The following is a 19,319-nucleotide window of genomic DNA, read 5'->3' on the forward strand; positions in this document are numbered from 1 at the left end:
AGTTTACTGGTGCTCAGGCTGAGACTTGAAGCTGTGTCTCCTCGGGATGGCTCATGCCTCTTCCCCAGCTCGGGATGGCCAGGGGCTTGTGGAAACTTGTTGTTGCATCCAAATGTGCCTAAATGAACCATCCAAGCACGGAGCTGCGGCATCCCTTATCTAATTGAGTAGTGGAGGAGCCTCAGGCTCGTTTGGGGAGCTTTTTCAGAGTTTTTCATTAATCAAGGGTGGAGTCCTGTTTTCTGGGGAATTGCTGTGTTTACAGGGTTCCCCCATTGATCTGGGCAGGTTGTTTCTTTCAGAACTGATAGCAGGCAGCAGCTGTGTTTGAACACGAGGAGGTTTTACCCCTTGGATCCCGGAGGGTGCCTAGCAAGCACCAGCAGCTGCTCTATCCCGGTTGTGTGGGTGAATGAGATGGATCTGATCCTCCTCCCTCCCGGGGGCAGAAGCCAGACCTGCCTCTGCATGCCGGCATGGAGCTGCTCCCTGTGGGTGTAGCAGCCTTCACCGGCTGCATGTTTCAGCAATTACGGCCGCAGTGAAGATCCCATGGGACATCCCTGGGGTGTACATGGCTTGAAACAGACGGCCAGCTCTGCATGTGGGGGAAGCAGGGCTCAGCCCTGGCCCTGGATCCTCTGCAGGTAGCTGCTCCCTGGGTCGCACTGATGCTGGTGAGCACCAAGATATAAATGGCAGCTCCTCTCCTCCCCACTGGCCTCCACCAAGGGTTTTGGGCAAGGAGAGCCTGGCATGGGCCGGAGCTGGCAGCGTTGCAGGAGCCACGGGACAGGCGGCAGGATGAGGTCTCAAAGCCACTTTGGTCCATCAGGAACCAGCAAAGTGACACTCTAGAGCAGCATGGTGGCAGCAGGAGGGTGGAGAACTCCAGCTGCCTCCCGCAGGTGCAGATGGCACCCCGGAGCGAGGAGCAAAGACCATGGCAGAGAAGGCTGTGCCAGACCTTGCAAAGGGCTGCAGGGGCCAGGGGCTCATCTTCGGCTCCCTGCCGGCAGCAGCCTCCCCGGGCCGGGGCTGCAGGGACAGCGGGGGGCTGCTGCTGCCGGGCCTGCCCCTTCCTTCGAAGGGACACGGAGTGACGAAGCCCTGCGTCACTGCCTGAGGGCTGGGCACCCTCCCCGCTATCTGATGGCACCGCCAGCCCCCGGCTGCAGGCTGTTCCCACATCCCGGCGTCCCGCATCCTGCTCGCAAACATCCCCCGGCAGTTCAAACAAGGGCGGTGTGTGGGTGACGCATGGCACAGCCAGGCAGGGCGCGGGGCCCGGCCGGGTGCCATCCCTCAGTTGGGAGCACGGGCAGTGCCAGGGGGTCGGAGCCACGGCCCGGCCGCTGGCCGCAGGGATGCTCTGGCGGGGTCAGGGGGATCACCGCCGGGGCTCATCCCCGCCAGCCCCCGGGCGATCCAGGGCAAGCCCAGCGGGCATCCCTGCCATGTGCCAGGCTGTTCTTCGCTGGAAGATTATATCTGTATCGCGGGAGCAATTAATGATAATTGCAAGGGGTTTATTGACCAACTAGGACAGGTTCTTCCTGTGTGTTTTTGGAGAAATGTCAAATGCAAACAGAGATCTGGGCACTTTTCCAGCAAAGTGGGGGGGCAGAGGGGGGTCAGCAGTAAGATTTTTATGGTGAGAATCACCTGAGTTGGGCAAACACAGATGCTGGTGAGCACCAGGCTATAAAGGGCAGGTCTTCTCCTCTCCTCTCCCCGTGACCCACGCCAAGCCGCTATTCCTCACCGTCTCCGGACAGCAGGTGAGGAAGAGGACCCTCACCAGGCACCTGGGGCCTGGGGATGCTCAGAGCTGGCTGGCGGGCGAGCAGGAGCTGGTCCCTCTCCCTGGCAGCCCCCGGGGGAGCTGAGCTCTGCCCTCGCTGGAGGGGGCAGGCTGCGATGATGCATTTTTCAGCCCTGCGTTGACTTTTGTCGCTGCTTCTTTGAGGGGAAGACGAGCTGAGTCCGCGAATCGGTCCCAGCGCCCAGGGATTAGCCCAGATAAAGGGGAACTGCGCTGATGTGGCCGATTTGCCTCCGCAGCCTGGGCAGCGCTACGAGCTCGGGGCGTGAAAACACCGCCGTGCACGTAGTCCTGGCAGCCCCAGCGGCCCCGGCTCTCCCTGTGCCACTGCCAGGGTCCCCTGACCCCGTCCGTGACAGCACTGTCCCCATGTCCCCAGAGAGCAGCTTGGCTCTCCCAGGTGCCTCCTGCCGAGGCTGGGACTGGTGTGGCCAGGATGACCTGCTGCCGGTGTGGGCTGGGGACCCCGAGCCATGCCTGGGGCGTGGGGTGCAGGCATGGGGCAGTGACCTGTGCCGGGGAGCAGAGAGGGAGGCACAGCCTGTCATCTCCTCCAGGAGGCTCAAAGGGACCAGGATCAGCCCACAGCAGGGCCGGGTGGTATCCCCTGTCCCCAAGGGACCCTGTGTGACCCTGCCGAGCCTTTACAGGGAGCAAGGAGGATGGTGGCAGCGGCCAGACTCGCCGTGCTGCTGCTGGGCTGCGTGGGGCTCCTGCAGCCCGTGGGTGAGTGCCACGCCTCGGGGGCAGCTGCGGGGCCAGCAGCCAGCCATGCTCCTCTGCAGGCAGCCCTGCCGGCTGTCCCTCACCCCTGCTCTCCCTAAACAGCTGGCAGGTACATCAACTACTGTCCCAATGGCTGGTACTACTACAAGCTCAGCTGCTTCAAGTACTTCCAGGGCTCTCTCACCTGGGACGAGGCTGAGGTAAGCCCACCGGGGTACGCAGGTGGACAGAGACCTGCCCATGTCCCTGAGGCGCCCTGGCACTGACAGCTCTCCCCGCAGAGGCAGTGCCAGGCCGTCCACGAAGGAGCCCACCTGGCCTGGGTAGAGGAGGCCCGTGAGGCAGTGACCCTCGGGAGAGCCATCTCCTACTACCAGCGAGTGCAGCCCGTCTGGATTGGACTCCAGCAGAGTAAAGAGGTGAGGTGTGGGCCGCAGGGGTGATGGGGGGCTGGGGAACAGCGGGGCCATGCCTCTGAACGCCCCTCTCCCTGCACAGAGCCAGGCCTGGCAGTGGACAAGTGGGAATGACTACAGTGTCGCCAGTGGGATGCCTGGGAACGGAGCCCGAGGGGGGAGCTGCGCCGTGCTGACCCACCACAGCGGTGAGTGCTCCCTGCGCCCGCCTCCGGTGCCCGGGCTTCGCCGGCATTCCCTCCTCCTCCAGCTCCCATCCCCTCGGAGGGCTGCGGTGGGCACAGCCGGTGCCCATCCTCACCGTGCCCCCTGCCAACGCCCTGCCCGTCTCTCCCGCAGGCTTCTCTCTGTGGTCCAGCGCAGACTGCTCCCAGAAACATCCCTACGTCTGCAAGTTCTACCCCTTGCACTGAGCACAGCCCCCGCCCCGGCGATGTCCCTCCCGTGCCACCTCTGCTCCCCTCCCCACAATTCTTTTAAATACATCTATAAAAAAGGAAGCATGCAAGTGCTGTGTGAGCTTGGTGCTGGTGCAAAGCCCTGGGCTGGTCGGGGAGAGGGAGAGACAGGCTCTGCCACGGCTCCCCGAACTTCCCAGTGCTGGCAGAGCTGCTCGGGGATGAGTTCCCAGGAGCTGCGGGGCAGTGGCTCTCCTGGCTGAGCACTCGTGTTTGCTCATACCAGCCCTCGGGTGCCAAATACAACAGGTGTCCCTGTGGAGCAGGTGGGGGGACAGGAGTGTCCCCAGGGTGCACACATGGAGGCCTAGGGCACCGTGGAGCCACCACCCGAGCTGTGGGTGGGGATGGGAGCTGTCCTGGGCGTGCAGGCACGGGGACGGGTGGTTCCCCCTGTGCAGACAGCCCCACAAGCATCTGGGGGCTGCAACACTGCCCCATGGTCATGCTGACTGCAGCGCTGGGACCAAAGGTCTCGTTTGTGTCACTGTTCTGTTGCCACAGGCATCACGTGGCTGTTCGCTGTGCTGCTTTGAAGATGGCTCTGCCCCCACCCAGCTCTTGGGATTTTTACCCCCCAGAGCCGCGGCACGTGTCAGACGTGGACTGCGTCCCGGGCAGCACGGACGGTGCCGGCACACAGCCTGGCCGCCCTCTGCTCCCTGCCCAGGACCGCGGGGACAGCCGGGGAGGCCACAGCGCCGCGCTCACCGCGCAGTGACCGCAGCCGTGCCGGGGAGCCTGGCACCGGAGCTGCCCCTGCCCCAGGGCACGGGCACTCGGGGCTGCGGGACAGCCCGGCCCGCTGCCCAGCCCCGGCTCCCGCTCCGTGCTCCCAGGCTTTGGGGCGCAAGACAGACATCTCTCAAGCTCCCCCCTCCGAAGCTCTGCTCCCCCTTGTCGTGTTGGCTGGAGCTCGGTGACCTTTGAGCGCCAGGGTCCGGCAGGCTGATAAAGGCTGGGAGGGCTGTGCCGAGCTGCCCACGCAGTTTATAAAAGCAGTACGCAAGGCCCATCCCGCTGTCCCTCTGTCCAGCCGGCCGTCCCTTCGTCCGTGCAGCGGCCGGGGCGAAGATGCTGCGCTTGGTGGGGCGTGCTGCACGCTGCTGGGGGGCGAGGTGGGCACCGCTGGGGCCAGACAGGGCACCCCAGGGTGCCCAGCATCCCACGGCTTGGCAGAGGGCATGGTGAGCATCCACACGGATCACAGGGGGCTGGAGACATAGCCAGGGTAGGGGTGGGGAGCTGCCTGAGCTCTTAGACCTTGCTGGGGAAGGGTAGCCTCTCCCTCCTTCCCGCAGCACTGCCAGGCGCAGGGAACTAACAGGGATTTGGGGTGCTCCCACTTTGGGCTGCTCGTTGGTGGCATCTCCCCAGGGCCACCCTCTGTCCCCAAGGCTGCCACAGGATTGTCGCCACTCCCTCTGTCCCACAGCCTCTCCAGTGCCGCCGGGACAGGTGCCTGGCCCAAGGATGTGGGCATCCTGGCCCTGGAGGTGTATTTCCCTGCCCAGTACGTGGATCAGGAGGAGCTAGAGCAGTTTGATGGCGTGGAGGCCGGCAAGTACACGCGGGGCTTGGGCCAGAAGCAGATGGGCTTCTGTGCTGCCCACGAGGACATCAACTCCCTGTGCCTGACGGTGGTGCAGCGGCTGGTGGAGCGCGGGCGCCTCTCCTGGGACGCCATCGGCCGCCTGGAGGTGGGCACCGAGACCGTCATCGACAAATCCAAGGCTGTCAAGACGGTCCTCATGCAACTTTTCCATGACTCGGGCAACACTGACGTGGAGGGCATCGACACCACCAATGCCTGCTACGGGGGCACAGCCTCGCTCTTCAATGCTGCCGCCTGGGTGGAGTCCAGTGCCTGGGATGGTGAGTGCAGGCAGGGGCCGTACTGTGGGGCTGGACGCTGGGTGGGTGCCATGGGATAGGGGAAGGGGGCAGGAGGTGGCTTGAAACTCGAAGTTGCTCCCACTTCAAAGGGAGCCACTGCCCCTCCAGGATCTCCATCACCCCAGTTACTTGCCCATCTTGGTGTGACACCTGGCAGCACAGAAATGGGAATACACAAGGGCCACAGGATGATGGCTTCCACCCACTGATGGCCCTGCCAGTCCCTCTGTCCTCTCTCAGGTCGCTATGCTGTGGTGGTGTGTGGGGACATTGCCGTCTATGCCACTGGGAACGCACGGCCCACGGGAGGTGCCGGTGCCATCGCCATGCTGGTGGGACCCAACGCCCCGCTGGTGCTGGAGAGAGGTCAGTGTCATGAGACCCTGGCAACGGGGAACTGATGGATGCCATTCCTGGGGGCCACACATCCACATCCCAGCCCTGGGCAGAGCTGCTCAACTCCAGCAGCGCTAGCTCTGCCAGATCCTGCTGGATATGCCGGGATCCAGGCTAGCCACATCCCTGTGGGCACCATGGAGTGACCAGGGATGCTGCTGGATTCAGGGTGTTTGCCATGGGGCTGGGACCTCCTGATACTCCCTGACTGTGGGCTCTCCCCATACCCCCAGGCCTGCGTGGAACCCACATGGAGCACGCCTACGACTTCTACAAACCAAACCTGTCCTCTGAGTACCCGGTGGTGGATGGGCATCTCTCCATCCAGTGCTACCTGCGGGCTCTGGACCGCTGCTACGCCGTGTACCGACGGAAGGCAGAGGCCCAGTGGAAGCAGGGTAAGTGGCAGCACCCCCAAGGTGCCCATCTCATCCCCCTGGATGCTGATGGCCCCATGCTGTCTCCCAGCTGGCATCCAGAGGCCCTTCACCCTTGATGACTTCAAGTACATCATCTTCCACTCACCCTTCTGCAAGCTGGTGCAGAAATCTGTAGGGCGGCTGCTGCTGAACGACTTCTTGGCCTCCCCCAACCCCGACACAGCCTCTGGCCTCTACAAGGGGCTGCAGTCCTTCCGGTGAGTCCCTGTGCCATGTTCCCCATCCCTCAGCCCAGCCAGGGATGTGCTGCTCTGGGGTTCAAGCTGGTCTCTCTCTGGGCAGCGGTGTGAAGCTGGAGGACACCTACACCAGCAAGGAGGTGGAGAAGGCGTTCCAGACAGCCAGCCAGGACATCTTCAACCAGAAGACCAAGCCCTCCTTGCTCCTCTCTTCCCGCAATGGCAACATGTACACACCATCCATGTATGGCTGCCTGGCCTCCCTCCTGTCACAGTGAGTCCCCCAAAATGCTGGCTTGGGAAGAGGGAGGAGGTCATTTTGGGGAAGGCACTCCCTGGCTGGAGAGAGGGGCAGAACTCATCTCCCAGCACTCCTCTCCCCCTGCCTCAACAGGGACCTGGTGCTTTCACTGCACACAACCCCCAGTGTGGATGCATCCTGCTCCACGCCATCTCTCTGCCAGTCTTTTCATCCCAGCTTGCTGGAGCTGGGCCAGTGCATAAAGCCCTTCTGTCATCAGCAGGAGGATGAAAACCCCTGTTGTCATGCCCAGTAGAATGAGTGATCCCATGGGAAAGGAGTCATGGGAACAGACAGGCTCTGGGGGGAACAAAAGCCTTGCCGTGGGCCTCCCTGGCACCACCTCACTCCAGGGCCACATTCCTCTGGAAATGTGGTCCAGAGGCTCAAGGATCTGCCTGCCTGCAAATGAGGCAGCCCCCAACAGCTGCATCCCCATTTCCCCCTCACACCAAATCTCCTGTAACCTCTCACTGCAGGTGCTCTGCACGGGATCTGGCTGGCTCCCGGATCGGTGCCTTCTCCTATGGCTCGGGACTGGCCGCCAGCATGTTCTCCTTCCGTGTCTCGCAGGATGCAGCTCCAGGTGAGCCCCAGGGCAGAGAGGGGCTGGGAAGGGAGGGCAGCGTGGAGCTGTGGGTTCAGGGCTGCCAGCAGTGCCATCTCACACATGGGGTGCCCCTTGCCAGGCTCGCCCCTGGACAAGCTGGTGTCCAGCCTGGCTGACCTGCCCGCTCGGCTGGACTCCCGCAAGCGCGTGGCCCCGAAGGACTTCGCCGAGATCATGAAGAGACGGGAGGAAACCCATCACTTGGGTGAGTGGGGTTGGGGGGATGTGACCCTGCCCTGTTGGGACCCCACAACACCCCTGAGCATCACTGACCTCTCCCTGCAGCTGACCACGCTCCCCACGGCTCCCAGGCGGATCTCTTCCCCGGAACCTGGTACCTGACACGGGTGGATTCCAAGTACCGCCGTGAATATGCCAGGAAGCCCATCTAGAGTGGGATTACCTGAGTGCTGAGCCCTGAGGAGGGGGATGCTCTCTTTTCCACTGTCATCCCTGTTTATCCCCACATATGGGGCTTGCTTCTGTGGGAAATTTTACTTTGGATGGCTGGGGAGTGGCCAGTGGCGACTCGGGCCCCAGAGCTGTTGGAGATGGCGGCATCTTCTGCAAATGCCTGGGCAGTGCAAGGGAATAAAGGTGTGGATGGGAGGGGGCAGCAGCCCGGCTCTGGCTCCTAGTCTTGAATTGTCTCCTCCCGCCCCAGGTTCCTTCCTCTTAACAACTGTCCATCTGGATCGCAGCCGCTCATGGGATTTATTCCATGGCCACCTGCCCAGTTAGACATGTGGCTCAGTACCCCCCATTTCCCCAGGATGGGAGCGTGCCCTGATGGTTTGGGGGAGCCAAGTAAGCCCCAGCCTCCCAGACTCCAGTTTGGGGGTGGTAAGATGGCATTTTCCCCATAATGTCATTGAATTGAAACATCCTCATGGCAAAACCCATGGGCAGGAGGGCACAGGCAATGCAGGGACTCATGGGAGGAGCAGCACTGCTCTCTGGGCCATGTCCCAGCACTGGACTGTGGCCAGACAGGACCTCGGCAGCCACAGAGACCTTTGCACCCTTCAGCAAACAGCAGCAGGGGCAGGAGGGAGGGGGTTTGGGGTGGAGGACAAAGGACCACACAGACAAGACACCACACACTCTCTCCTTCCAGACTCTTTATTGAGTGTAGGGCCACCCCAAACCCAGTGTGGAGGTCAGGGATGGCCATGTGCGATGCTTCCCCAGCTGGGGGAGGGTCCAGGTGCTGCAGCCCTGGGGAGAGTCCTTGGCAGTCAGGATCTACAGCAAGTGGAGCTGGAAGACTTCCGTGACATGTGGCTTCAGCTCGCTGAGGTTGGACAGTGGGGCTGAGAGCCCCACAACACTCCACTGCTCCCCTGCCACCGTGCTGGAGCTGTGGTAGGACAGGAGCTGGCTCCCCACCTTGCTCAGCAGCCCTGGAGAGGAGGACAGGAATTAGGGACCACAGGCTGCCCCACTGCCCCAGCACCCAGCGGGGAGCTGAGCCTCTGCTCAGCCCAATACCCTCAAAGGTCCACAATGCCATTTCTTCCCCCACCACAAGTCCTTTGCTCAACATCACACAACCCCCGGCCCAAACCTCCCATCCCTCTTTCCAGGCGACATCTGCTGCAGCTGAGGCTCTGCTCTAGGTCAGATGCAGAGATTCCCCAGGGTGTCCCTGCAGCTCGGGGCTGGCACAGGGACTCACCGGTCAGTGTGGCTAGAGCACTGGCATCAGAGGCTTTGGCTCTGTAGATGAGGAGTGGGCCAGACAGTGGGGCTGGCTGCCTGAAGGTGGCCCCGTTGATCTCCCGAAGGACCGGAGTGCTGCCCTGCACCGTCCCTGTCACTTGGTGTGGGGTGCCCTGCAGGGACACCTGCACCAGACCAGTGCTGCTGTCGGTCTCGGGAGCCACATCAATGTGGGTGGTTGTGACCTGCCAGAGAGACACGGCCACTCAGTGTCCAGGCACTGAGTGTGGCAGAGGGTGGGGAAGGAATGTCCTTGGAGGCACCCTAGGGAGCACCCAGCCTGAGTGCTGCACCAGCAGCCCTGTAGGGTGTCCCTAGGCTCATGCTGCTTGGGGAAGGTGCACCAGGCTGAGGTGCAGAGCCCAGCTGCCCACATACCTTCAGCCCAGCCTCCTGGGCCAGCAGTGTGGCGTTCACCAGGGTGACCTCCTTCTGTGTCCCTCCAGCCAGCAAGCCCACAGCCACAGCAGGCGTCAGGTAGCTTCCAGCCTCCTTCAGGGGTGTCCCTGGGGTGCAGGGAGGAGGGTGTATGGGCCAGCAGCAGAGAAGTCAGGCCTGCACTGGAGTGGCCAGCCTGGGGCTTGGTCCTTCCACCCACCCAGTCCATCCACCCACCCAATCCATCCACTCATCCATCCCTGCACATCCCTGGGCTCCAATTGCACTGTCAACCACCTTCCTGTTTATCTTTTCTCCTGCCTGCCCGTTGTGGTCCCCACACCCAGGCTCACCTAGGGTGCAGACCTGCATGCTGCCCTGCACTTGCTTGCCCACTGCACACAGCACCGTGCCCAGGGCCCTGGCCAGGGCGATCCAGGGCTTGGTCTGGGGTGCGAAAGCCTTGCTGAGAGCTTGCCCATTGACCTGCATGAGAGAGAGGTGAGAGCGTGCCAGGGATCACACATGGAGCGTTGCTCCCAGTGCACCCATGTGTTACAGCTGGGGGAACTGAGGCCCAGAGGGCAGGTGCTGCAGAGGAACTCACTACGCCAGTCAGCCCCTTCCCCGTGGCCATGTCCACGATCTGCATGGCGATTTCCTTGCCGCAGCGGCTCTGTGCCTCCCGTGTGCTGGCGCCCAGGTGCGGGCAGGAGATGACGTTCGGGTGGTTCACCAGGTCACGGTCCTTTGGGGGCTCCTGCAGACACAGGTCCATCCTGCCATCAGCTCCCAGCACCCCCTGGGAGCTCAGAGCAGGGGGCGTTTACCCCACCTCCTTTGCAAGGAGGGAAGCTGAGAAGGGCTGTCCATGGCCCCAGCCCCATAGGGTTTGCCAGGCTGCCCTGCCTTGGGTTGGGCAAAGTTAAGGTGATGCTGAGACAATGCCAGGCTCGGGGAGTCCCCACAGCCCCACTCACCTGTGTGAAGACATCGAGGGCAGCCCCACCGCACTGCCCCGACTGCAGCGCCCGCAGCAACGCGCCCTCGTCCACAATGCCACCGCGGGCACAGTTCACCACCTGCACGCCCCGGCGGCACTTGGCAAAGGTGCTGTCATTCAGGAGTCCTGCAGAAGAAGGGCTGTGAGCAGCAGGGGTCTGCCCCAGCTCTCCCCAAACCTCTCTGTGCCGCTGCCCACTCCATACCCGTGGTGGAGGGCAGCAGCGGCGTGTGCACTGTGATGAAGTCGCAGCGGGGCCAGATCTGCTCCAGTGGCAACTGCTCCACGCCAAAGGTGGCTGAGACTTCGGGGGTAATGATGGGGTCATAGCCTATGGTCTGAGGCAGAGAGAGCACTCACTCCTGCAGCCTGGCAAGGTGGCTCTGGCCAGGTCAGGGAGTTGCAAGCTCCCCATCACTCCTCCCTCCCTATCTGCTTACCTTCATGCCAAAAGCCTGCATGCGGGTGGCCACCTCCCTGCCGATGCGTCCCAGCCCCAGCACAGCCAGCGTCTTCCCGTTCAGCTCCATGCCCATGTACTGAGGAGCACAGGGAGAGTGAGTGAGCACACCCCACGCAGGCACCCACCACCCAGAGGTGCTTCACCTGTCTCCTACCTTCTTACGGTCCCATTTGCCCTCCTTCATGGAGGCAGCTGCCTGTGGGATCTGCCTAAAAAGGAGGCTGTGGTCAGCGTGGGGCAGGGAGCTGTAGGGCACACGTCTGTGTCCACATCCTGCCTTGTGCTCACCTGGCCAAGCACAGGATCATCCCACAGGTGAGCTCGGCGGCACTGAGGCTGTTCCCAGTGGGTGTGCTGGGGATGGAGAATGGTGTCACTGGTGTGTGTCCCCCGGGCTGACAGGGGTCTGTGCCCCGTGAGGATGGAGATACACAGGGTGGTGCCTCCCCTGCCTCCCCAGGATCACAGACAGAGATGTCCCCACACTCCTGCTCTTACTTCATGACCAGGACGCCCTTTCTGGTGGCTGCCTCTACGTCCACATTGTCCACGCCAGTGCCAGCTCTGCCCACCACCTGCAGCCTCTCTGCTGCCTCCAGCACCTCGGCCGTGACTTTGGTGGCCGAGCGGACGATGAGCCCATCGCAGTCCTAAGAGGTGACACACAGGGTGAGTGGGACCGGGGCCGGGGCCGTGTGGGTCCCGCGATGGGGACAGCCCCTGCTGGGGTCCGGGATCCGCCGTGCGAAACCGGCCGGGCTCTTGCATCAGACGGGAGGCGGGGACCAGTCGAGGGGGTCCGCTGGCACCCGAGAGCGCCAGCCCGCAGCCGCGCCCACCCACCCATTCACTCGCCCACCCACCCAGGCGTGGGTGCAGCCCTGCCTCACCCGGATCTCCCGCAGCAGCTCCTCCTTGCTCAGCCCGGGCTTCTCCAGCACCCGGAGCCCGGCGGCCTGCAGGATCTCCCGGCAGCAGGGGTCCAGGCTGTCGCTGATCAGCACTTTCTGCAGCTTGCCCAGTGCCATGGCGGCAGCGGGCCCGACGGGACGGGGCTGGACGGGACGGGACGGGGCTGCCGGCTCTCTCCGCACGCCGCCGAGAGGCTGCTACTGCCTCTCTGCCGGGCTAAAAAAACTGCGAGCGGTGCACGTTTTTCGGGCTCATTGGGTCCCGTCTCCATAATCCCACCTCCTTCCCTTCCCCTCCCCGCCCCAGCCCGCCCGGTTCCCCCTCATCCCCCCCGCCCCCGGGGGGAGGGAGGGAGGAGGCGGGGGTTGCGGGGCCAGGGCTGTGCCGAGCCCCCCAGCGGCCCCAGAGCAAGGGAGGGGGGTGCCCCGCCGGGACCCCGTGAGTCCGGGAGCCACGAAACCTGAGGGACTGCGGGACAGCGTGTCCCGACCCTGCACACCGCGCCCGTGCCTCAGTTTCCCTGTCCCGCATATCACAGCTCAGGAAGGCAGCAGGGGGACGGCAGTGGCAGCCACCATGGTGCGGGTGGCTCCCCACAAAGCTGGGGGTGCCGCTGGCAGGGAGCAGCCCGGCCCGAGCCCATGATGAGCCCAGTCATGCCCTGCCCAGATCGCCCAGGAATGGGGGTTCCTCAGACCCCACAGCTCAGAAGTGAGGCAGTGCCACGGTCCCTGCCCACCCCCGACTTCATGCCCACTGTTGAGCAATGCCCCTGATAAGGGGCTGGGGACACGGGGCCAGCCCTGGCCACTGGCTCCCAATGACGTGGGGTGCATGGGAGCCACCCCGCAAACGCCCTCCATGGCGCAAGAGCACGTGCCTGCTTCCAGTGACCTCGCATGGGAAGTGCTGGCCCTGAGACACGATGGCGAGGGGTCCGTGAGACAGGGCACGGCCCAGCATGTGGATGGCAAGGGATGCAGGGCATCCATGCGGCCAGCCCTTCACAGGGCACCTGGACCAGACACACCCCAGATGCTGCCCATGGGGAGCAGGGTCTGGCCCTTTCCTCCACCGCTTTCCGTGCACTGGGGGTGGGCAGAACCGACCCAGGGCTCCCAAGCAGAGTCATAATAGGATTGGGCCTTTCCTCAGGCTCTGCGTGCCCCAGGCAGCAGGTCTGGGCCAAACTGCCAGTGTGATACCTGGGTGGCCCTGGATGCTGTTAAACCTAGCAGAGCCCAAGTGATGGCCCTGTGTGTCCCAGCAGGCAGGAGGTGGCTGGAATAGGATGCCTGTCCTCGCCACAGGCAGCACAGCTGAGGTGGGAGAGCCCAGCACTACGTACACCCTGGAGCAATGTACAGCCTGGCACCACCTACAGCCCGTGCTGCTCTGCAGCCACAGCCAGAAAACAACCGTGACGCCAGAGCGGGGAAAGTCCAGGGCGGCCAGCACGGGGTGAGAGATGCGGTCAAGGGCAGCGGCTGGTGAAATCTGCAGCAGTCTCGAAATGGCCCCTCGGCAGAGAACTGTGACCCGGGAACAGGGACAGGACCCCCTGTCCACAGCCTCACGAATGGGCTGGGGGCACCCCCACTGCGGGACTTGCTGTGGGTGGATAAGTCCCGCTGTCCCGCGGCCCTTGGCACAGCAGGGCGCCAGCCCCGGCCTCTGTTTTAGCCATTAGCACCTTGCTCAAGGTGCCCGGAGGACACATCAGGACCTGGCATCCCGGCGCCCTGCTCCCCGTGCCGGCACCGCCCGGGCTTGCCCAGCGCCTCCGTGGCTCCTCTCCCACGCTGTGGCATGTTTGTGCGGAGGACACGCGTGGCCAAGCCATGGCTGCCCGTGGCAGCGCATTTGCCGCTTTCCCCGGCCAGCTGGTGCCCTCTCCTGGGGATTGTGGCCAGAGGCACAGCCCCACGGCACCTCGACCCTCGCCGGGCGCTTTCTGGGACACTGGGGGTGCTGGCAATGCCAGCAGGCATGTCTCCCCACTCCTTGACCTCCAAGGGAGCCAGATGGATGCGACCCAAATGTTGGAGGGGACCCAAAGCTGCCAGGGCCAGCGGGATGCGTGCAGGGGTACTCAGGCTGTGGTGGCTAATGAGTCACAACCGGGATGGAATGTGGGAGTTATGCAGGCACAGCACCTCTCTGCTGACCCTATTTGTAACAGGTGTTGCGTTTAGAGTAAGAAATTTGGCACAGAATAAACCCACCTGTGTTCCAGCTGGTGTTCCCAGATCAGAGGGCTGGGGACAGCTGAGCTTAATTTCTGAGTATAGCCAATTTGGCACTAGAGGTGCGGTCGTGTTCAATAAGAAATTCCACGAGTACAGCTTCACAAATAGTGCAGTTTATTAATTTAACGCTATAGGTTTGGTAATGTTCCATAAGAACCTGCAAGATCACAGATTCATGAATTGTGCAGTTTCTCGAAGAAGCAGAAATACAGATACAGAATTGCTGTTCATAAATGCACCAGTTTCAATAGAGCTCTAACAATAACAATAACGTCGTGTTAACCAGGCTAATGATAATAACAATTGTATGCAGAAACTCACCACGAAGGTGTCCCCACTCAGGAGGAGGGAGAGGGGAGTATCTCATTGACTGTCTCCAAGGTATTTTTGGGTCTTCCCCCTAATCAGGTAAAATTTCTACCCGCCTGATATACAGCCCAAACTTCTCCCCGTGCTCCTATATTATGTAGAGCACGACCTAAGTGGTGAGAATGGAGCTATATGCATGGTACCATGCACTATTAAACTTATTAGCATATGCAGGGTGTATGTTAATTATTAAATGGCTCTTAATCAGAAAAAAGTTACTTTTTTGGCCACTGTGTCCTCCAAATTTCTGGTCATATGACTTTGTTCCATTTGTCAGAGCCAAAGTAGAACCATCCCATCACTGACTGGGAAGTCATGGACAATTAGAGAGCAAGTGAGGGTGCTGTGGGGTTGGAACGGTACCTGGGGACTCATGGGGCTCTGGGATGGCAAAGGAGATTGAGGGTGTCAGGTTGGGATGGAGGCATCGAAGGGGATGACAAGGACAACTCGGCAGGTAATTGGGATGTCAGGATGGATGGTTGGGGTGCCATGGGGGATCTTGGTTAACTGGGTGTCTTTTGGGGAGACTGTGAAGTTGGAGGAAGGATTGAGGGAGAGAAAGGGATCATGGATTGTTTCTGGGGGACTGAAGTGTGAGGAAAGATTGGGGCTGAGTCCAGAGGGACTGGGTGGAGTGGGGGGGTGGCTGTGTCAGCCGGGACAGGATGTCTGCTGGGCGGGGGGGCCTGGGGAGATTAAGGATGGATGGAGAGAGGGATCAGGGAGAGGGCAGATAGAGGGAGCGGGGAAGGAAAGATGCGGGGTCAGAGGGAGGGAGGGAAAGAGGGAAGGATGCGAGATGAGAAGGAGGAAGGGAGGGATTTTGGGAAGCAGGGATGGATGAAGGATGGAGGCAGGGAGAAGGAGGAGGAGGAGGGGAAGCAGAGGCGGGCGGAGCCGGCCGGTGCCGCAGAGCCGCCTCCCCGGCGCACGCTGGGCCGGCTCGGCAGCGCCTGCGGGGACCCGGCGGCCCGGCCCGGTGCCCCCGCTGGCCGGCCCGGTGCTGGCTAGCCCGGTGCCGCCGGTGCGTGGCCCGGTGCCGCCCGGCCCGGCGCGGCGGAGCCCGGCGGGGCAGGATGCGAGCCCCGCGGCGGAGGTGAGGAGCGCGTCCGTGCGCGCGTGTGACATCCGCGGGCGCGCGTGTCCGCGGTGATGCCGGTCGGGATGTCCGCGTGTCCCGGGAACGCGGGGATGCCTGTGCTCGGGACATCGCCGGGGCTGCGTGTGCCCACGCCGGGCTGTGGTGGTGCCGCGGCCGGCTGAGGCCCAGGTAACCCTCGGCATCGGTGCCGCCGGGATGCGGCTGAGATGCGGCCGGGACCGGAGTGTGCTCCCTCGGGGCTGTGCAGGGCCCGACACCCCTGTCCCAAGCCCTATTCCCTTGGGCCGTGGGTGTCCCTTCCTGCTGCTGGGGTCGCATGGGTTTGGGCTGGTGATGGGGCTTTGGGACCCTGCACCAGGCTAGCCCACGAGCACTCGGGAACCACTGGTGTGTGTGAAAGGGACAGGGGTCCCTTGCCCAGCACCAGGGGCACACTGGTGTTTGCTGCCCTGTGCCACGGGGGACTTGTGGGTCTCAGGGCAGTGTGTGTGTGCCAAATGAGAGGGCAGGAGCTGTAGGATCCTGGGCTGGTGCCTGCACTGTCACTAAGCTCTCCTCGGTGCACTGGGCATGTGATATTTGCTGGGAGGTGCTGGGCTAAGCATGGCCCTGAAGGAAGGGGTTCAGGGTGCTGCTGGTGGTGCAGAGAGTTTGGCTTGCCCCATCTCCCCAGCCCCGTTTGCATCCTCCCTGCTCTTGCCCTGGCTCTGCCCATCCCCGATCCCTCCCCGAGCTGCTGGCCAGACCGTTTGCCCCGGCACCTCTCCAGAGCTGCTGGGCCTCGGGAGCCGTGCCGGCTGCCACGCCTGCGGTGCAGCGCCGGGAGCCGCCTCGCCGGCAGCGCGGGTAACGCCAGCCCCCAGCCCCCCCCGTCCTGCTGTGCTCAATGGGGACCTTGTTGCCGTGCCCCGTGTGCAGGTCGGTGGGTGGCCGTGCCGTGCCCTCTGTGCTGTGCTCACACACTCAGGCAGCCTCCGTGTTCGTGGACGGCTGTCCCCGCTCCACCTCCTCCGTGGTGGCACTCCGCCTCCGCTGAGACATTTGTGCCAACGAGTCAGCAGGGAGCTGGGATGTGCCACGCTCGGCATCTGAGCTGCCACACTGTCCCTGGCCTTGCCTGGCCCTTGCCACAACTTTTCTGCCAGCCTGGAGTCCCTGGCACACAGAGTGGCTGTGGCTGAGCACGGCGCTGAGGCCTGCCATCCATCTCGCCATCCATCCCTCTGTCCATCTGTCTCCCCGCGGAAGGTGATCCAGCAGCAGAAGGAGGTGAGTTGCTGTTGCTGGGTTCTGTAGTGCCCGCTGCTTTGGGGATGCTTTCCCCCAGGATGCTTTCCCCATGGGCAGCAGCCACTGTCACGCAGCCCATGCGCCACAGCCCTGGCTGCCACCCCTGCCTTCTCCCCTCTCCCCGACGGCACCCCGGGGTGCCAGTGCCAGCAAGTGGCTGCAGTGGCCCTGGTGTGATGCCATGGAGATGCTGTGAGTCAGTGTGTGCTCTGAGTCAGGGCCGCGTGGTGCCCCTCGTGCTAGGGCTTGGAGGTACGTGGGGGTGGCAGTGCTGCCCGGTGAGTGGGCAGTGCTGCCCGGTGAGTGGGCAGTGCTGCCCGGTGAGTGGGGGGCCCCAGGGCTGTGCCCCCCTCGTTCCATGCTGTGCCAGCAGCTCTGCTCCGTGCTCCAGGGTGGCATAGTCAGCATGAAAAGGCTCTTGTCCTCCTGCAGCCCCAGAAGCACTGCAGTGGCCTCCCCTTCACAGCAAACAAATTCCCAGTGTTGGGCACAGGGATGGGGAGGGGGGAGCCCCCCTCAGCCCAGCCAGCCATGGCTGTGGCAGAGCCCTGGGCTCCTGCTGGCCCAGCATTTCCAAGGCCAGGCATGGGGCTGCCACTCTGGCTGTGTGGGGGTGCTGGCCAGGCAGCTGGACTTTGGGAAAAAGGGTGCTCTGCTCATTCACCCCAGAGCCTGCACGCAGGCACTGCATTGGGCTGGCCCTGCCTCAGGGTGGCCCCGAGCAGTAATATTTTGTTTCCCAGGCCTAAGGTTATTTTTGGGTTGTTAATACCATTGCCACTGTCCCAGTCTGAAGCATTGTAACCAGCACAGCATGGCCTGGTATCAGTCAGTTGGATATTCCCCCGAATATTCTCTCTCTGTCCTTTCCTTTGTTCTTTCCTTATCTGTTCTGCTTGTGTCACCACCCCACCAGGGACAAGCCCATCTCTAGATCGGAATATCTTGTTCCAGTGTCATTGAAAGAGTGGCAGCTTATGTCTAGAGTTCTCTCTGGCTCTTCCAGCCCCTTTTGACACAGATTAGAATGGGAACTGTGTCCACTGAACCTCCATTCCCCATGGAGAGGGTTGTTCAAATATATGGGACCAAGCTCTTGGAACAACCTGAGTTCTCGTATTAATAATTCCAAAGTTCCCAGAGCTTGCTGCCACTCCTTTATGTTAGGTAGATTCTGCCCATGTTCTGTTTTCTTCAGGGTTTGTGGGAGAATAGAAGTGGCTTCTTTAATCCAAGACTCCCAGGAATTTAACCTCTTGCTTCGGCTCCTGATGCTGGGATGTAGGACTGCCCAAAGGCTCCTATTTTTCATTATGGGCACAACCACCAGAGGGTATTCTCCAACCAAATTGATTAGAGGGATGGAGCACCTCTGTGAGGGAATTTGAGAGAATTCTGTCTAGGAGACAATTTGCTATGCTCAGCCTGGCAAAGAGAAGGCTTCAGGGTGACCTAATTGTGGCCCTCCAGTACCTGAAGGGAGCCCACAAGAAAGATGGAGAGAGACTATTTTACAAGAGCATGTAGTGACAGGACCAGGGGAATGGCTTCAAACTGACAGAGGGTAGGTTTGGATTGGATGGTAGGAAAAAATTCTTTACTGTGGGGGTGGTGAGGCACTGCCCAGGTTGCCCAGAGAAGCTGTGGATACCCCATCCCTGGAAGTGTTCAAGGTCAGGCTTGATGGGGTGCTGAGCAATCTGGGATAGTGGAAGGGAGGGAGGTTGCATGGCAGGGAGGTTGGAATGAGATGATCTTTAAGATTCCTTCCAAACCAGGCCATTCTGGGATGATTCTATGATGATTATGATGATGATATTATTGATTACTGATGTATTGTAACCTTTGGTGGGGCACGACTGTGACTAAGACTTTATCAGGACTTTATGAGCAATAGTGAGATGGTGTTATATTAGTTATATATAACTATATATATCGTTAGGTGGGTCAGCCTATTAAAAATATGCTGTACTCCCAGGTGAAGGTGAATCAAGCCTTGTTGTGTTCCTGGAGTGGAATCACAAACCCATATCTTTTACATTCAGGGTTGCCATCCATGAATGGGATAGTCCCTGAAGTTGAGTTACCAGTTCCTCGATATTTGGCACAGCACTGGTTAAAGGCTCAGTATTGGCATTAGTGGCATTTCTCTTTTCTTCAAATCTGTGCCCACCCTGTCTATGTGCCAGTAATCAACAATTAACTGCCACCTTTGTTCCTGTTTTTGGACTAGCCAAACTGGTGAATTATATAAGGTGAAGGTTTGGTGAATTATATGGGGAGTGGGCTTTGATTTGTCTTTTTTCCAAATCAGTTGTAATTTCAGGAGTTCAGTTTTGTGCTGCAGCAGAAATATAGTATCATGGTACATTAGTAGCTTTTGAATGAGGGAGTGTAAGTGCTGTGTGGGGTGAATGCACTGTAGTATCTGGATTTCTTTTAGGGTCAGGGTTGAAGGGGAGGACCAAACACTGCTCTGCATCAGCTGCCATGTTTGGCTGCTCAGAACATTGGAACCCAAAATGTTTTCATTGTGATCTTTTACTGCAAAGTGAGGGGAGGACATTTGCTTATCGCCTGG

At 61.3% G+C, this 19,319-nt stretch overlaps 4 protein-coding genes across 5 annotated transcripts in view; 3 read left to right on the forward strand and 1 right to left on the reverse strand.

Moving 5' to 3' along the window:
- Window positions 1-1,671: 1,671 nt before the first annotated feature.
- REG4 (regenerating family member 4) lies at window positions 1,672-3,475 on the forward strand. Of its 2 annotated transcripts, none has more exons than XM_085068435.1 (6): window positions 1,672-1,781; window positions 2,476-2,551; window positions 2,654-2,751; window positions 2,833-2,970; window positions 3,050-3,155; window positions 3,307-3,475. In XM_085068435.1, exons 2-6 carry the CDS (start codon window positions 2,488-2,490, stop codon window positions 3,378-3,380), a joined length of 480 nt encoding a protein of 159 aa, XP_084924561.1. In that variant the 5' UTR covers window positions 1,672-1,781; window positions 2,476-2,487; the 3' UTR covers window positions 3,381-3,475. The 2 variants fall into 2 exon arrangements, with proteins under 2 accessions (XP_084924561.1, XP_084924563.1); XM_085068437.1 differs by having other exon boundaries at window positions 1,697-1,781; window positions 2,383-2,551.
- Window positions 3,476-4,404: 929 nt separating this feature from the next.
- On the forward strand, window positions 4,405-7,866 carry HMGCS2 (3-hydroxy-3-methylglutaryl-CoA synthase 2). Its single transcript, XM_085068427.1, has 9 exons — window positions 4,405-4,612; window positions 4,861-5,300; window positions 5,562-5,687; window positions 5,951-6,115; window positions 6,186-6,354; window positions 6,440-6,610; window positions 7,117-7,223; window positions 7,327-7,452; window positions 7,533-7,866. The coding sequence occupies exons 1-9, from the start codon at window positions 4,500-4,502 to the stop codon at window positions 7,637-7,639; spliced, it is 1,524 nt and encodes a 507-aa protein (XP_084924553.1). The 5' UTR covers window positions 4,405-4,499; the 3' UTR covers window positions 7,640-7,866.
- A 487-nt stretch (window positions 7,867-8,353) lies between these two features.
- PHGDH (phosphoglycerate dehydrogenase) lies at window positions 8,354-11,993 on the reverse strand. The gene is made up of 12 exons (XM_085068426.1): window positions 11,704-11,993; window positions 11,312-11,463; window positions 11,102-11,167; window positions 10,968-11,022; window positions 10,791-10,889; window positions 10,556-10,688; window positions 10,328-10,476; window positions 9,955-10,107; window positions 9,701-9,833; window positions 9,348-9,475; window positions 8,926-9,154; window positions 8,354-8,650 (listed from the first exon to the last, which is right to left on the reverse strand). Exons 1-12 carry the CDS (start codon window positions 11,839-11,841, stop codon window positions 8,493-8,495), a joined length of 1,593 nt encoding a protein of 530 aa, XP_084924552.1. The 5' UTR covers window positions 11,842-11,993; the 3' UTR covers window positions 8,354-8,492.
- Window positions 11,994-15,158: 3,165 nt separating this feature from the next.
- Window positions 15,159-19,319, forward strand: part of PDE4DIP (phosphodiesterase 4D interacting protein) — a 36,507-nt gene continuing 32,346 nt past the window's right edge. Inside the window, exon 1 of the mRNA XM_085068414.1 lies at window positions 15,159-15,442. Within this exon, the coding sequence (XP_084924540.1) occupies window positions 15,183-15,442 (260 nt within the window). The 5' untranslated portion in view covers window positions 15,159-15,182. The remainder of the gene's footprint in view (window positions 15,443-19,319) is intronic.

This window comes from Lichenostomus cassidix, chromosome 8 (assembly GCF_008360975.1).
Source record: "Lichenostomus cassidix isolate B80296 chromosome 8, HeHo_3.0, whole genome shotgun sequence".
Taxonomy (NCBI): Eukaryota; Metazoa; Chordata; class Aves; order Passeriformes; family Meliphagidae; genus Lichenostomus; species Lichenostomus cassidix.